Source organism: Pollicipes pollicipes, unplaced genomic scaffold (assembly GCF_011947565.3).
Source record: "Pollicipes pollicipes isolate AB1234 unplaced genomic scaffold, Ppol_2.1 Scaffold_4295;HRSCAF=5057_pilon_pilon_pilon, whole genome shotgun sequence".
NCBI lineage: Eukaryota > Metazoa > Arthropoda > Thecostraca > Pollicipedomorpha > Pollicipedidae > Pollicipes > Pollicipes pollicipes.
This window is the reverse complement of record NW_023596461.1, coordinates 39,582,732-39,599,568: the sequence shown is the minus strand read 5'-3', so window position 1 is coordinate 39,599,568 and position 16,837 is coordinate 39,582,732. Positions and strand designations below refer to the sequence as shown.

At 55.5% G+C, this 16,837-nt stretch overlaps 1 protein-coding gene across 1 annotated transcript in view; it reads left to right on the top strand.

Annotated features, from left to right (window-relative positions):
* The first annotated feature begins 8,693 nt into the window (after positions 1–8,693).
* Positions 8,694–16,837, top strand: part of LOC119097532 (protocadherin-like wing polarity protein stan) — a 29,155-nt gene continuing 21,011 nt past the window's right edge. Inside the window, exons 1-4 of the mRNA XM_037220564.1 lie at positions 8,694–8,742; positions 9,901–10,019; positions 12,656–12,670; positions 13,842–13,907. Of these exons, the coding sequence (XP_037076459.1) occupies positions 8,694–8,742; positions 9,901–10,019; positions 12,656–12,670; positions 13,842–13,907 (249 nt within the window). The remainder of the gene's footprint in view (positions 8,743–9,900; positions 10,020–12,655; positions 12,671–13,841; positions 13,908–16,837) is intronic.

The window sequence follows — 16,837 nt, the reverse complement described above, 5'->3', positions numbered from 1 at the left end:
AAACTGACTATCTTTTTGAGAGCAGTAATGTTCTTGCTTAGATACATACCGCTGACACGTACCACACCGCTGACATGGATGCAGAAGAAAGGACAAATCTGATGGCTGTCCTATAGCACCATTGTCTCCTTTTTAATCTACGTTACCAGTACCGCCCCGCGCAGCAAGGCCCTGTGGATTAGGTTAGAAGAGGAAGTGCAAGACATTTTCATCATGCACCACAATGCACGTCGACAATACCAGCATACCTGTAACGGGCAGAACATGTCTAACATGGACGTACATCGGTGCCGCGGAGTCTGGCGGCGTAGCGCTCGTCGGCGCCCATTCAAGGCGCCATTGTTTGGAACGGCTTGTTGCATGCACCACTGCGCGTCCCGTGCCAGAAGCCGCGACCAGGGGACGGCGGGTACTGCCCGGGCGTGGACCATTCCGAGGAACACGTGTTCCAACCATTTAATTCTTGAAGCCCCGGCTCGGCTACGCACTTCAGACTGTTGTGGATTTAGCATCACTTTGGCTGTGGAGACATTCCAGGCTTTTTTGGACATACAGTGCGTGCAGTTCTCGAACGCATAACATATTTTAGCGACAAAATGGGAACACTGCACTAAAAGATCCTGGATTGAACTTAAATGGTCCATATGCGTATGTGAGGCATGGTAGGGTAAGGCCGTTTTTAAAGGGGTCGCAGTCCAATCCTTAAGCCGTTTTATAGGAGAATAACGAATCAAGTCCTCAATCCCTCGGTGGGCGATAGGTTCCACTGTGCAAACCCTGAACCGCAACCAAATAACGGAAATTGTTATCGGCATTTGCGGGCAACGTTATGCATACAGACAAGACAGCAGCCCTATGTGAGCTTGTTAACCTGCAACCTGTTAGCCTTATTACTCGTAGAATACTTGGGTGAAAGGAGAGATAGACGTATTGATATTTCGGCTACGTGCCTTTATCCTAACGAATATTAGTAGTCATTGTTGTGGACACCACTGCTGTTCGTCTTGGTAAAGGCATGTCACCGAAATATCGATACATCTATCTCTCTTTTCTCCTGGTTTTTTCTACGAGGAATTAGCTAACAGGATCGTCTTATCTAATCGCAACAAATCATGGTCAAACAAAAGCAACATACAGCACAGCCGTGCACCATTCGTGTCATAGGACAGCGGTGATGCGTCACAGAGAATCATACTGACCGCCGCTGCACGTGCATCACGCGCCGGTGCGGTGCTTTGGAAGAACGGCGTCAAAGGGGTGGCCTGCCTGCTTCGTCTTCGTTTACCAGCAGGGACACAGCTCCGACTGAAGCCCTGATTCAAGAGTGTACTTGCAGGTGCGCATCGGCTTGGAATCTTTCATACTCGAAGTCTGCTACGCAATTCAGAGCCACACTTTGCAACGGACTGATGTACGAATTGGAAGGGTTGCCTGACGTTGATTGGCACCACTTTCTCGCGTTTGCACTGGACAGACTACGGTTGTGAAAGTGGCGTCGCGTTAATAACGAGCTAAATACATTTAATTAAGACGCATTTTACATCCTGCGACCGACCTGTTGTGCTGAAAGAGAGCTTTTGTGACTGACTCACCATAACATCTTTTCCAGCTTCCTTATAAGAGCAAAAAAGGGAAGAAATGTATATTCAAAGAAATCCTATTGCTGAAAGACATTTGAAGCTCTTATTGCATTGTGAAGGCCGCAACAGTTCATAATTCAACTCAAAATCACAACCGTATTTCAAACGGATCGCGAACAGTTTTGTCCAGCCCTCCTAAAATGATGCACTGCTCGGGGTTTACAATCTTGCCATCGAGTCCTTCCCATCTGCAGATAATTGCGATCAAGTCCTTCCCATCTGTAGATGAAAGGTCACATCCTGAGATTAACTGTCAACGACTCAACATCCTTTTGCAAACTGGTAATGCAAGGTGCCAACGACCAGTAATTAGGATCGCCGCTGGCATTTACACATCTGCATGGCCCCATGGACTTGCTGCCGTGGCTATTATCATTGCAAAATTATTTCCCCGCATCAAACGCATCGTCCTGTTTGCCGCACTGTTTTCTGCATTTGCAACCGGTGTCTCTGATGTTTCAAAAAAATAGCAGGGAACGGAGAGAACCGGCAAAACGGCATCCCTGATATTTCAAACGGCAATAGTCTTTAAATATGGAAATTTGTGTCAGAGAGCAGACTGGAGGGTCCCCTAAAAAAACACACAAAAAAACACCTAAGTTAGTACTGACGTGCATGCACCACAAACGCCCCAACATGATTGAGGTTTCAAATGAGGTTATCGCCTGTGTGCAGCTCTCCCAAGTAAGATTTAGTCTGGTGATAGGTATTTAAAGACAATCCCGTAATGCCGCTGTTGCATGTGTATGCCGCCGCGTCCGGTGTACCATTTCCTGCATCAACACCGTCCGCGTGCGAGCGCCACCTGTTGGCGGCCGCCGCCCCCGCACCAGTCCGCTGTGACCGCCTGTTGCGACACGCCTGCCGTGCGCCGGGGTCGTCCCGCCCGGGGTGGCGTCGGGCGCGCTCCAATTCCTCGCGCTGCACGCGCCTCCCAGTCGGCGTGTCCAGCTCAACATAGCCGGGCCGACTTTCTCGTCCGTGTGCACTGCCGCCGCGGCCGGGCGGCGGCGTCTTTTGTGGAAGCCCCGGCCGCGTGTCCCGTGCCACAAATACAGTAATAAGATCTGTTGTTGGCGGCGGCGCGGCGGCGCGCGCCCGGCCGTGACGCGCCGCTTCCGCCGCGGCCGCGGCCGCGACGCGGCTCGACCACCGCCGCCGCGGGCGAAAGTGGCGGCACGCGCCTTGCCCGCCGGTATTGCCGGCTCGAGGTGGGTCGCTCTGACCCCTGCCCCTGGTGTCAACGGTCCGCAGGAGGGGCACAGGTTCTCCCGACGTCCCTGCGTCAGAGACGGCGGCACGCTCGGTCCGGCCTGGCATGACCAGCAGTCTGACGAGTCCTGGCCGGGCAGAGTAAGCAATCAGACGAGCACCGACCTGGCAAACCGTCACCCTGACGTGAACTGACCGGACAGAACCAGCAGCATGACCGGGTCTCTTCTGAAGGGCCTGCGGCCGGGTAAATTATCACTCTGAGAGACCTCGGCCGGGCAGATTCAGCAGCCTGATAGTCCCGGCCTGACCACCCAGAGCACCTTTTAGGTCCGGCCGGGCAGACCCTCTCCCTGAAGTCCCTGACTGGGCCGGAAGCCTCCCCTGATGGAACAGACCCCGCTCCTGGCGGCTCGGGCGGGCAGACCCAGAACCCTGACGAGCCGGACCCAACAGACTCAGCCCTCCTTCGCCGCTGGCGTGGGGAGGGGCTGATGACACACCGCCACCGATCCATCAAGGTCATCACTTTGCAACCAAGTGGAGCGGGCCTCCAGACAGCAAGAGCCAACTCTGGGGAGCGCCAGAGCACGCGGCAGCTGCAGACCCCACTGGTATGGTTTCACGGTCCAGTTCGGCGTGCTCGACACGACCCGCAGTCGGCGCCGGCGGCCTGGGCCATCACCCGGTCCGCCGTACCGTCCGCGGCCGCAGCCCGCATCGTCTGGCGTCAGGGGCAGAGGCGCGAGCAACCGCAGCTCAGCCGGGCCGCGGACGCACGGCTGCCTCCCGTCGGGTCACCGACCGGACCGACCGGCCGACCGCGCCGGCGCCGGCCGACCGGTACGCCCGCAGGCGTCGGCTCCCCGGTGCTGCCGTGGACGCTGGAAGAGGCGATGGCTCAGTCTTGGATCATACACAGGGACGCAGCCAAGAATGGGGAAGCCTTTGGTCCGCATTTTCTGTTATTTCGCCATCGATGGCGGCCGGCAGAATATTAAGAACCTGCGTTTTTTTATTTGTAAAAATCCTGGCTGGGCCCCTGTTTGTAGATATATAAGCCCCAGGGAATATCTAGGTCCTCCGTGCAATCAAGGTGGAGGCAAGGTTTTGGGGGGCATTTATGGGAGGCAGTTCTGTTAAGTTTGGCATGTACTACATGTAAGGCCAGGCGTCCCACTTTTGCCTCGAAGTCGTTATGTAAAGGCCGGATTTCAAGCAGATACTCCAGAAAGCTAAAAGGGATTTCTGGAGCCTTGTCCTCCGGCCTTCCAGTTAAGTACCGTTGCTTCATCGTGTCTGACATGTAGCAGCTTTCCATTGCCAGTCTGGCCCTCTCCGGTCATTAGCCGCGTGACTCGGCCTATCGGGAGCGTCGGTTGAGCCGAACCCAACAGGCTTGTGCGCCCATTTCCTTTCGAAAGTGCTTCGCTTTACAATAACGAACCGGAGCCATCAGTTCTCCTTTGTTTTCCAGCAGCTAGCCGTAGTGAGTTACCTCAGCGCGTCCGTTTGGACGATCCCATCCCAGAGCCTCACCAAGAGTCACCTCTACCGCAACTAGAGGCGATTGCTTGATTCAGGCTCTCTCGCGGAGCTTCGGAGTCCGCGCGTCACGCGCCGGCCGTGATGCTCGAGACCTGGCCGTGTGCGGTGTCGCCCGGCCCCAATGTTCCGCACCTGTGGTCGCCCGGGTGTGATTCAGCGCGTGCTCCACATGCTCAGCGGCGAGCGATGCCCGCCTGCCCTATTGGTCCGCCGCGCCGCCGCGCCGAGCTGGTGCGCGCCCCGGCGCCACCTTCCGCCCGCCTGGACCGGCCCACCTAGCGGTCCCTGGTGACCATTTTGGGAAACATTCGAATGCGTCTAAAACCCGGCCCCGTGTTGAAAAGAAGGCCGGGCGTTGTGGGTAATGCAGGAAGAAGAGCTGATGGCGTGGTCTACTTCATGGCATCGGCCTCTTTACGACGAACGGCGTTTTCTATCTGATTAGGGACAGGTCACTGCTGACAAGAACCGTGGCGTGTAGCCCTCTTCTGAGGTGCCCATCGGTCGATCAGACAAGGTTCCAGACTGAAGTTGACTGCTGTGCGCTGGTGCGACCACCGCGGTCGTTGGCTCTTCATAGAAATGGCCAGCAGAATCATTAGAACCGGGTCTGACTCAAGAGATGGACGCCAGGAATTCTGAAAGTGTTCTACTTCCTAACGAACAATGATTAGCTACATAGCATACAATTTTTCAGCGCAAGAATCTTGGACTCGCGTATCATTCACGTTTAAATTGCTAAGCTCTAATGGGATGTCAAATTTTTGATAGCTCCCGCTAACGAAAGACCCACCGCACCGTTGGCAGCAGTACGAATACCTTGGGATACACGGCTCTCACGCTCGGACCTTTGGCAGATACGACATCACCTGAAGGGCAAGGCAGTTGGGACAGCAGTCTCCCCTGGCTATTTTGCAAGGGGACAGCAAATATGCCCTCCCTGAAGCTTCAGGAAGTTTCCTATGCCCGAGGAAGCCCCAAATTATCGAGACGTACCATTTTATCACATAAAAAGGGGGCCTACGTACACAAGAGGCAACATTTGGTCCATAGAAGGCTCTAGCTGGTCAAGACCAGACCATATTGGCCAAAAGGAGTCCCCAGATGATCCAAAGGTTGGCTCAACAGATGTACAGGAAGGAGGCACATGAAAAAACAGCACAACAAGCCGGCCAACCCAAGAAGAGAGAGACCTGAATAGTGATACCAGTAAGGCCGCCATGCCAAGAGTAGGCAGTGCTCAACATGTGTGACAAGAGGATCATTTGGAAAAAGGCTGGGGGAAATTGGAAGGAAATGTTTTGATAGTGTTTTGGGTAGGTCCTTAGCTCTGCTTGGTAGGCTTTTATCCCACCAAATCTGCCCGCTCCCTGGAAAAAGTCAGTGGCGCCGCCCCAGTGCGATCGCTTAGTGCTAAATGCCGCAATCATTGAAAACGTGGCTAGGCTTTTGTGACATCCTGGTCAAGATTTAGCACGTACGCGAGAGGATCAGTGGGCTCGCAGCGAAGCGACATCACAGTCTATCAGGCGCCGTGGCAACAGAACTGGGAGCGACTTGTTTGAGGTATTTACAGCTCTGGAATGAAGGGATCCTTCGATCGCCGCTGGCCCCAACTGCCCTGTGGCTAGCTGAGCACCACGAGGGCAGTGGGCGCCTTCCCACATGCTTTCCCCCGCCGAGACGCGCCGTTCCCACCTAGCCTCGACTGGACCATTGTCGCACGCGAGCCGTGAAATGCGTGCCGGATGGCGCTGGCGGTGGCTCAGGTATAGGAGCTTTCACGCACGACCATCAGCGGCTCGCCTCTGGGCTCATTAGGCGAGGGGCGGCAGCCACCCGCGGCCTGTCGGATCGATGGCCATGTGTCGCCACGCCGGAGCTGTACTGTCGCGACATCTCGTCTCTTATCGGCATCTCATGTCTCCTGTTCCGTGGAGGTCTCGGCTTCCAGTCGTGAGTTGGACCCCGCAGAAGTGACCGGGCTGGCGCTCAGCTAGTTAGCCGTCGGTCTTCGAGGCGCAGGGGTGTGCATTTCACATGAGAGCGTGCTGTTTATTCACTTCTGCAGTTGACGTCTTGGCACACGGACCCAGATGCGTGACGGTACGAACACTGTAAGCCTTGTGTGACGTCCGTACACCACAACTGTGTGTGACGGTTCAACACTGCAAACGTTACGTGACAGCCTCGGCACCGCAGCGCTGCGTGACAGTCCCAACAACACGGCAGCGCGTGTAGGTCCCAGATGGTAAACGGTGTGTGACAGTCCCAGCCGCTGAAGCCTCAGCGGCTGGGACAGCTCCAGCATCCTTACGGCGTGCGACAGCCCCAGCATGCCCACGGTGCAGGACAGCTTCAGCGGCAGCACCGCAGCGGTGTGACGGTCCCATCACCGCGAGCCGAGTGACAGCTCCTTTCGCGCCGAGGTGTACGATGGCCTGGGACGGTCCGTGTGCCACGGTCCTAGCTGAGCGAGGGTTTGTGACGGCCTAGCACCGCTACCCGCGTCACATTTGACGGCCTCGACGCCGCAGCGGTCGAGCGACTGCCCCAGCATCGCGATAAACAGGCCTCTCGCCCACTTCCCGGCTGTTGACTGACGCCATAATGGCAGCCGACTTTGATGTGGCACGGCCACTCGCCCTCCCCGGCGGGCTGTACGCACGTGTTTCAAACACGTGGTCGTGTGTCAGGCGCACGTGCGTTGCACGAGCATGGGAAGCAGAAAACACGCGGTTTTTGCCGGTATAAATGATACCACGCACTGGATTTATGGTAGCGTGTCGTCTATCACATATGTGCAGAAATTAGTAAGCCGTGAATCATGTAATTGGTCGCTAGATAGACAAAACAACGGATCACATAGCGCACAACATTACGGAAATTGTCAGCGGCAGGCGAGGGGTGAGCCAGTGGAGCTCCTCTCGGCCCGGGATTCAAGGTAGGGCCCGGAACTCGGAGGCGTCGGAATGCGGTTCATGGTCCGTTCGCCTAATGAATGTCTCGATTCTTCTGGCTCTGGTCTAGTGTTGTACGCGGCGAAATTTAATTCAATATATTTAGAATTGAACAATTGTAATGTGTATATAGTGTATAGGGATTGGCTGGAAGTAACGATTACAAGCACATATCAGAGCTGTATCGGTATCAGAGCTGTCTGAATGTAGCCTTGATGCAAAGTCATCCAATTTAAGTGTGATCGAAATGAAAGCATATTTTTTTGACAGCGTTTCATCCTACAACGTAATATGCGAGAAGTTGACCAGTTATTCACTTCTGTTGCAACCTCGTAGACTGACCACCTGTACTTACGATATATCTTCGATGATCTGTCTTTACCGTCGGCCTTTCTGGAGTCATGTCAAGCTCACTATCTCGGAATGTGACGTGTAACGTTGCCCCATGTTTAAGACTACGAGGATTTTGTTCAGGTTGTCAAACCGCTGACCACCGCTCCCCTGTGTTTCAGACTCGCGATGCTATTTACGGGAGTCCAGCTCGGTCGCCACATTTTTTGTCCGGGAGGACCTGGAAGTTGGAGCCGTTATAGGTCAGTACCATTTACCTTTGTTAATTGCGTGCTATGCGTTGTGAAAGGCTGTTGCCCATGGCTCACGTCCAGCTCGCTCACATTATCTTAAGATTCGATGTCAATAGGGCGGCCTAACACAACAGAATTCATTAACACTGGTTAAACAAAAAACACCTCATATCAGTTTTACATTGGCGTGCTTTTTCAAAAATTTCCACTGACATTTTTCTCAGTAGACCACAGTAGCCCAATACGTGCACTGGACCAAACTTGACACTCGGCGAATTGCCAAGTAATCGCGCACTTCAAGGGAACCCACGAGTAATTTTTTAACCCTTGGTGGCAAAGGGAACCGATGTAACCCTTGGCTTTTTCAACGCAGTGTATAAGACTGTTCGGCGCACTGCTTCAGTTTCCAGCTCTGCTAAACACTGCGAAATGGCCCGACGGGGAGCCGGCGAGGGTCATACCGCATGGCCCGAGGGGGAGCCCGCGAGGGTCATACCGCATGGGCTAACGGGGAGCCGGCGAGGGTCATACCGCATGGCCCGACGGGGAGCCCGCGAGGGTCATACCGCATGGGCTAACGGGGAGCCGGCGAGGGTCATACCGCATGGATCGCACACACGACATCTAACATTTGGGTGGAATCGACTAGCGCGATAGAGTCTAAATGGCACGGCTGGTGCATAACTGATCCCCTGTAAATGGCGATCTTATAGCCTGATCTTATACTCCGTATGAGTCCTGTGCTCGCGATGAAGCCCTCCCACCTGCGCAGAAAGGTTATCGTGGGAGTTTCCCGCAGTAAATGGTACCCTTCGTTGTTTCTTTTCAGTGCATGCATTTCAAGATTCCACTTGTTTTGTATTTGGGTGACATCATCTCACTTCAAAGATATGCGGGGTCGTTCCCATCCTGTTCACGAAACGTGACGTTTCGTTCGGCGTCCTCACCGTCTCGCGAAGGCCATCAGCACGGGTCGCGCGCGCTGGCGGTGGGGCGTGCGACCGGCCGCCGGCGGCGCGGTGACGGGTGTAACGTGTGTCGCAGGCTCCCTGACGGTGTAACGTGTGTCGCAGGCTCCCTGACGGTTGTAGCGTGTGTCGCAGGCTCCCTGCCGGTGTAAAGCGTGTGTCGCAGGCTCCCTGACGGTGTAGCGTGTGTCCGCAGGCTCCCTGACGGTGTAACGTGTGTCGCAGGCTCCCTGCCGGTGTAGCGTGTGTCGCAGGCTCCCTGCCGGTGTAGCGTGTGGCGCGGGCTCCCTGCCGGTGTAGCGTGTGTCGCAGGCTCCCTGACGGTGTAGCGTGTGTCGCAGGCTCCCTGCCGGTGTAACGTGTGTCGCAGGCTCCCTGACGGTGTAACGTGTGTCGCAGGCTCCCTGACGGTGTAACGTGCGTCGCAGGCTCCCTGCCGGTGCAACGTGTGTCGCAGGCTCCCTGCCGATGTAACGTGTGTCGCAGGCTCCCTGCCGTGTAACGTGTGTCGCAGGCTTCCTGACAGTATAGCGTGTGTCGCAGGCTCCCTGACGGTGTAACGTGTGTCGCAGGCTCCCTGCCGGTGTAACGTGTGTCGCAGGCTCCCTGCCGGTGGTAACGTGTGTCGCAGGCTCCCTGCCGGTGTAACGTGTGTCGCAGGCTCCCTGACGGTGTAACGTGTGTCGCAGGCTCCCTGACGGTGTAGCGTGTGTCGCAGGCTCCCTGACGGTGTAACGGTGTCGCAGGCTCCCTGACGGTGTAACGTGTGTCGCAGGCTTCCTGACAGTATAGCGTGTGTCGCAGGCTCCCTGACGGTGTAGTGTGTGTCGCAGGCTCCCTGACGGTGAACGTGTGTCGCAGGCCCCTCGACAGTATAGCGTGTGTCGCAGGCTCCCTGACGGTGTAGCGTGTGTCGCAGGCCCCTCGACAGTATAGCGTGTGTCGCAGGCTCCCTGACGGTGTAGCGTGTGTCGCAGGCTCCTTGCAGGTGTCGGCGACCCGTCGGAGCGCGGCGACATCAGCCTGAGCTTGGACCGAGGCGACTACGCCGTCACCATCCAGCCGGGCACCAGCAACATCACGCTCACCCGCGCGCTGGACAGAGAGGTAACGGCTCGTACCGCCGGCTGCCGGCGGCACGCGCCGGGTGGAGACAGGTGCAGGGGCTCGGCGAAGCTGATCCACATCATCACCTTTACTCATGCTGCATGCACTGATATGGACAGCTCCATTCATAACCCTGGTACAGTTAGCAAACACCTTACGATGAGCCAAATGCAAACAAACCCACAAACAAACACATAAAAACTGAAAGAGGACTGTCGAAGCTTATGACAAGCTGCTAAAATGAAATGATGTTGCATCCTCCGATGAAAAGTTTTACATGATCATCACACATGCACACACACACCGATGCGGTCCCAAAGAACACCACAGCAACGACTGATTATGTAGGTTTTGCATGTTATGCAGGTTAGCCCATCGTTGTCTCTGGAATTATCTAGATTAAATACGCGAGAATGCACAAGAAATACTAACACTAGGCACTAGAAATAGTATGGACATGTTTAGTTAGAATTAAGGATATTTTTCACTCGTTTTGTTAATCAAGGTTAGGAAGATCACTGCACACCCGCCCAGCAAGTGTCCAAAGACACCATCAGCGCCCGGTCCTAACGGGCCGCGGGTTTCGAGCTGCCGGCCCGATGAGTCTGTTTTCTCAGCAGAGGCACCGACTCGGTGCGTGCCAGTCGATCGACCTTGGCTGTCGTGCTGCCGTAAAAATTACCCACCGGCTGCGTGGGCGCAACTTCGGAAATCAGGCCGCGTCCGGACGACGAGAGATCGATGCGTTTTTGCCCCGGCGCCGGGGACCAATCAACAGCTGTCTGTGGGTCAGCGCCGCGGTCGGCACGGGTCAATAGCCAGGTGGCTGCTCCCGGCACTGGGTCAGCTGAGCGGCCTCGGACCGCGCCGGGTCGCGACAGGAAGCGGCGGGGCGGCAGGGTCGCCGCCGCAGTCGTAACTTTAAAGGTCAGCGGAAGCTTATGCGGCCAGTCATGCCCGGAAAGTAACGATGAGTTGGGAGATGAGATCAATCCTGGCAGCTCTTCTGTCTGCTGATTTTTGTAGCGAACCGCCGCATTTTGCGGAGACAAATCAGAGCTCCGAGTGTTAGCGGGCACCTCCGCGGACGGGGCGGACCCGCCCGTACCGCCGTCCAGTCCTGCCAGGCCGCACGCCCGCCATCCGCTGGCCTCTGGCCCCGGAACCAGACCCGCCCCGCGCACTTCCGTCCGGCCGGCCGGCCGGCGGGCCTCCCCCACCCCGGCGCCGGGGCACGCCTCCCGTGACGTGACCGGCGATCGGCTGGACGGCCGGCCGCGGCGGACGTCATTACCTCGGCCCGACTGGCCGGGACAGACACGGCCTGGGTCCCGCTACACCGCACCGCTCAGACGCCAACACGTGACGAAGTCAGAGTGCCAGAGGCAGGTGCGGGCACGTGACGGGGTCCAGACTGTCAGGGGCAGGTGCGGACATGTGACAGGGCCCAGACTGTCTGGGACAGGCGTGGACATGAGACAGGGTCCAGACTGTCAGGGGAAGGTACGGGCACGACACAGGGTCCAGACTGTCTGGGACAGACGCGGACATGAGACAGGGTCCAGACTGTCTGGGACAGGCGCGGACATGTGACAGGGTCCAGACTGCCAGGGACAGGCGCGGGCACGTGACAGGGTCCAGACTGTCTGGGACAGACGCGGACATGTGACAAGGTTCAGACTGTCAGGGGCAGGTGCGGACACGTGACTGGGTCCAGATTGTCTGGGACAGACGCCGGGACGTGACGGGATCCGGACTGTCTGGGACAAACCTGGACACGTGACAGGATTCAGACTCTCATTGACCAGGCAAGGATGCCTTGCAGGATATGTACTTTCAGGGACATGCACAGACACGCGATATGGCCGGGAGCGAGACGTCCAGAGACAGGCTCGCAGACGAGGCTGGGTGAACATTTGCGGGGACCGACACGAGGAATAAGGCTGTATCCGGATGGTCAGGGACAGCCGCGTGTCATTCAGGCAGGCATTCAGACAGGCCTCACACACCCGGGCGGCCGAGCCCGCCGATGCTTTAAAGGCGGCTACCACGGCCATCAGCGAGCATAGCCCGTCTCCCACGCCCAGTTGTAGCCCTGTAGTACCAGACGTGCGGCCGGTCAAAGCTCACTTAGTGTATATGTAACCACACGCAGCACGTGAAAGACCTGGGCAGTGGCGCGACCACTGAGTTTGTGGCTGTTGTGCTGTCAGCAATCGATATGGCATTGACTTTCCTACCTGACGTCTTTATCTTTATTAACTGTGCTGCGCCCTGTGGCTGGTTACAGGCACAAGCGGTTCTTTGCTGCTCACTCTTAGTGTCTGCGGGACGAGGCAATGGGACGTCACGTACGCATTCCGCGGATAAAATATGACCTCATGCGGTGTCGCAACGCCATTCTTCATCACGCCAACGTGAATGCAGTCGCGCCCTTTGTCCTCTTGTATTGTACCCTCCCGCCGTCACTTTCTCCTCTTGTTGGCGCTGTTCTGGGTCCGTTGTTCGGTAATGCAGTGTGATGGTGGGCGGCGGCGTCAGCGTGACCGCTCCTGTTTGGATGTGCCCCCCCCCCCCCCTGCCGTGCGTGGTGCCCGCCAACTGACGTCTCGCCGTCTTCCTGTCTGTCATTCCAGTCGCAAGCTCTGGACGTGAGTACGGAGTGGTTGCCCCGTCTGCGCCCCTGGTAGAGCTGCATGGCACGGACCGCTCGCTCTCACTGATACCACCTCACGGTAGCCGCCGGCTGTCCCGCTCTCCCGCACGCTGTGACATGACACGGCCCCGACACCCCTGATGACACGGCTGAACACCTCTGATGACACGACTGGGCACCTCTGATGACACGGCTGGACACCCCTGATGACACGGCTGAACACACCTCTGCAGGTCGACACAGGCCAGCGATAGCATGCGGGACCACCGACACCTCCGGGACACATGGCCTTGCGAACCACACCGCGGCTTTATCACCTGGAGGCTCAGACGACGCAATCCAGCGCTGTATCAATCCTTTCGAGGACATTGGTTTACTGTAACGTTTAAAGGACATTTTAAGTATTTCTGTGATCTTGGTCCCCCATACCAAAATTGTTAAACGTCCCGAAAAATGCGTGCTGATCATAATAAATAGGTGGCATGGGTGAAAAACAGTTATACCCTCTTCCGTGCAAACATTCAAAGATAATGATACATCCGAGCTCACATAATTACATGACAGTCATTGTCCGTTGACCGTCGGAATATTAATGGGTTATAGGTATAAACACTTAAACGTGGCATAATGGTATAAATACTTTAACATATTTATAACCTTGAAATCTATGTCATACAAGCGCCCGTTCAGCCTAATCTACTGTTTTCTTAACAATCATTTCCATGCATAATGTTGTATCGTTACTGCCGATGGCGCAGGCCGTATTCATCAGCCTAGTTATAGATTGTTAAAATCCGTCTTCAGACACAGCTGTATGCACGCCCGGAGCGATCCTGGATACGGAGTGTGATCTGACTGCGTCACGACATCCAGCCGTTTCTTCACGCTTTGCTGCTCTGGACCATGCACGCTCGTCACATTAGCACGTTCGACATCCATCATGACGCTTTCTAGATCTAGCCGTTGATTTCTTGGAGATCGACCCGGTTCTGTTCGCCAACTAATTTTCTGTGTATACAAAGGTGCTTCCGCCTGGCCGCCTTGGCTTTCTAGCGATGCGGCCGGACGCCCCTGTACGGGCGGAGCAGTGCGGTGCAGTATCGCCGGTGATCTGAGGGGCGGCGCGCTCGCCAGCGGGGCGTCTCACCGGCCGCGCTTGTTCACAGGGCCACGACGGACCGTCTTCGGTAGCGGTCAGGGTCGTCTGCAAGAGGAAAGGCACCTCGGATCCGGTGAGCGCCCCTCGCCTTCAGAATTGTGCTCGGTTCTGCTGGGGCGGAATTGATTGCGAATATAAAAAACGGTTCAAGCTGAAACTGAAACCCATTCAAAGAAAGTTTATTTATTTTATTGAATCGGAATGTAAAGCGGACTTCATTATAACTGCTGAAACTGATCCCGGTTATCACTGTGAATCCGCATTGATTAAGCACAGAACGATGCACAAGAAATGTGCATCATTGCACGCACATTATATATATATATATATATATATATATATATATATATATATATATATATATATGCATACACACAGGGGAGGGAACATCCAGAACATTGGCTAAGGGGCAGGGGCACCGCGGTGAAAGGACCCCTGATGTTGAAAGGCCCCCACCCCCTCAAAAATAATTCCCGGATGAAGCTCACTCAAGTTTGAGTAAGTCTAATTTGCGCCGCTTGCTTTTCCCTCCTTTTTCTTTTTAACTGAATGATGAGCCAGAAGCCAACAGCTCCGCATTTGATTTAGGCGAATAACCAATGCATCCAAATCCAAATCTGTTTCTGGGCGAAAACAGTTAAATCTATTCCGGAATCATATTAGACTCCACCAGTCAACCAAACACATGACTGGCTGGCACTGGGGTTCCAACAAGCCCTCCTGCCACTGTATCCCAGCAGGACACCTGGTGGGCGCCCGCCCGTCACTAAACTAGTGGCGACCCGCAATCCCTTCCGGAGCGTGCCGGGTATCGCGCTCCGCCGGTGGACGCCTGCTGGAGGCCGTGCACCACGGGATGTAGCAGACGGGGAAGCGCCCGTACACCACGGGATGTAGCAGAGAGGAAGCGCCCGTACACCACGGGATGTAGAAGACGGGGAAGCGCCCGTACACCACGGGATGTAGCAGAGGGGAAGCGCCCGTACACCACGGGATGTAGCGGACGGGGAAGCGCCCGTACACCACGGGATGTAGCAGACGGGGAAGCGCCCGTACACCACGGGATGCAGCAGACGGGGAGAAACGCCCGTACACCACGGGATGTAGCAGACGGGGAAGCGCCCGTACACCACGCGATGTAGCAGACGGGGAAGCGCCCGTACACCACGGGATGCAGCAGAGGGGAAGCGCCCGTACACCACGGGATGCAGCAGACGGGGAAACGCGTACGCAGGGACGGCAGCATGCCGTCGCACCTTCACGCTGGGCAAGGGGACCGGGCCTGGCAGGCGGGGTTCAGCAGCTCCCCCGTCAGCCCGAGCGGCCAGTTTGAGGCGGCGAGTGAGCGAGATCGATAAGAAATCCGCCGTTCGGGCGTCACGTCACGCGAGCTGGCTGTTACGGGCGTCGCTGACTGACACCCGGACTGCGCACAGCAGGCCCGGTGGGCCGACCTCGTCGGACGCCAGCGAGTAGCGCTCGGACCCGACGCTTGAGGCCATTGGCCACGGTGAGGACTGAGGGGTCAGGGTGACGGGCACGCGCCGCCCCGGCGTCCACGAAGCGGGCTACCGATCGCGGGCTGATTATTGCCGCTGGGGCGGCACTAGGGCCGTGTCCGGGCCAGATCACTCAAGCGATTGTTAGATTTACAGCTGTTATGTGAGCCAGTCACGCGGGGCTCCGATAGTGCCGGGGCGCAGGCCGCGCCTCGCTCCACGAGGGCTGAGCCCGCAGTTTATCGGCCCTGACGTCACTCTCGCATATGTTTGGTGGTAAAGTGGCAAGCGCTCATATAAAGGCGCGCGCTGTTGTTTTGTTTCTGTGTAATTATTGAAACGGATGTGTTAGTTCAATTGTTTTAAGTTATGGATTCAAATGTACGGTGTCTGTTAAAGAGACGCTGTGCTGCTGAGGGTTAACACGCGCCCGGGTGGCCGGCTAGATACCCTTCGCGCGGGCGGGGGTCAATTTACCCCCCCCCCCTAAGATCTCGGGAACTAAGGAAGCTGGAGACACCAAATTTGCAGGGTGTGTTGACCTGTAAGTAAACTCACTTATGTCAAAGGTTGAGGTCACTAGGTCATGACCTTCCTGTCAAATAAGGTCAAACAAGGCCAAATTTCAGATTGGTCTCCAAAGTGGCCCCAGAACCTAGATAACTGTTTCTAAGCAAACGATCACAAGCTCATTTAAAGTTAATGACTTTGCTTGACCTTTTGCAGGTCATGGTGACCGAAATCATACAAGACTGCCCTGAGTTTTGCATTTGAATAAGGGACAGATTTTGCTTGGCAATGCGTTCTTTAAAAAATGTCGACCCGAGTCATCTTAGGTCAATGACCTTTTATGGTTTCTAAGAAGGCAACTGAAGATGTGTGATATGGCTCCTGCTATCAATGAATTCAAAATGAGCACCGGAAAATACCCCCTTACAGCAAGCCCCATAGCAATAAAACAGGTTGGTTTTGACCTTGGTCTGACCTTTATACCAGACCTTAGGCCAACCTTATTTGCTCATTCAATGTTTGTGTTGCCTAATAAGGCATCCCAAACATGTGAAGCTTCGTCAAACACTCCGTTGTTGCATCAGATTGAACGATTCCCTAGAAATTGACTTTGCTGAAACCATGGTCTAATTTTGACCTGCCATAGGTCAGTGAACTTACTAGGTACATCTAAATTTGTTACACCAAACGATCCGCTACTCAATTGCAAACAGCTATGCAAAATTTGGCGCGGCTACGCCGCGCCGTTCGGAAACCATTCTGGAAAAATCTTTGGGTGGTCAATTTGACCCCACCCGAGCGCGCGTTAATAAATGTCGAGTTGGGAACCAGTGTAGCTATGTAGACGTGATAAATTTTTCACTTTTTCGTATTGCGTGCCGTCCTGCACGTAGGCATTGGCCCCTTCATCTAGATCGCAAGTGAGACCACACACTGTTTTGTGAACTTCCATGTACGCTCAACCACGTCCACCGACTTGCATTCAGACCGCTCC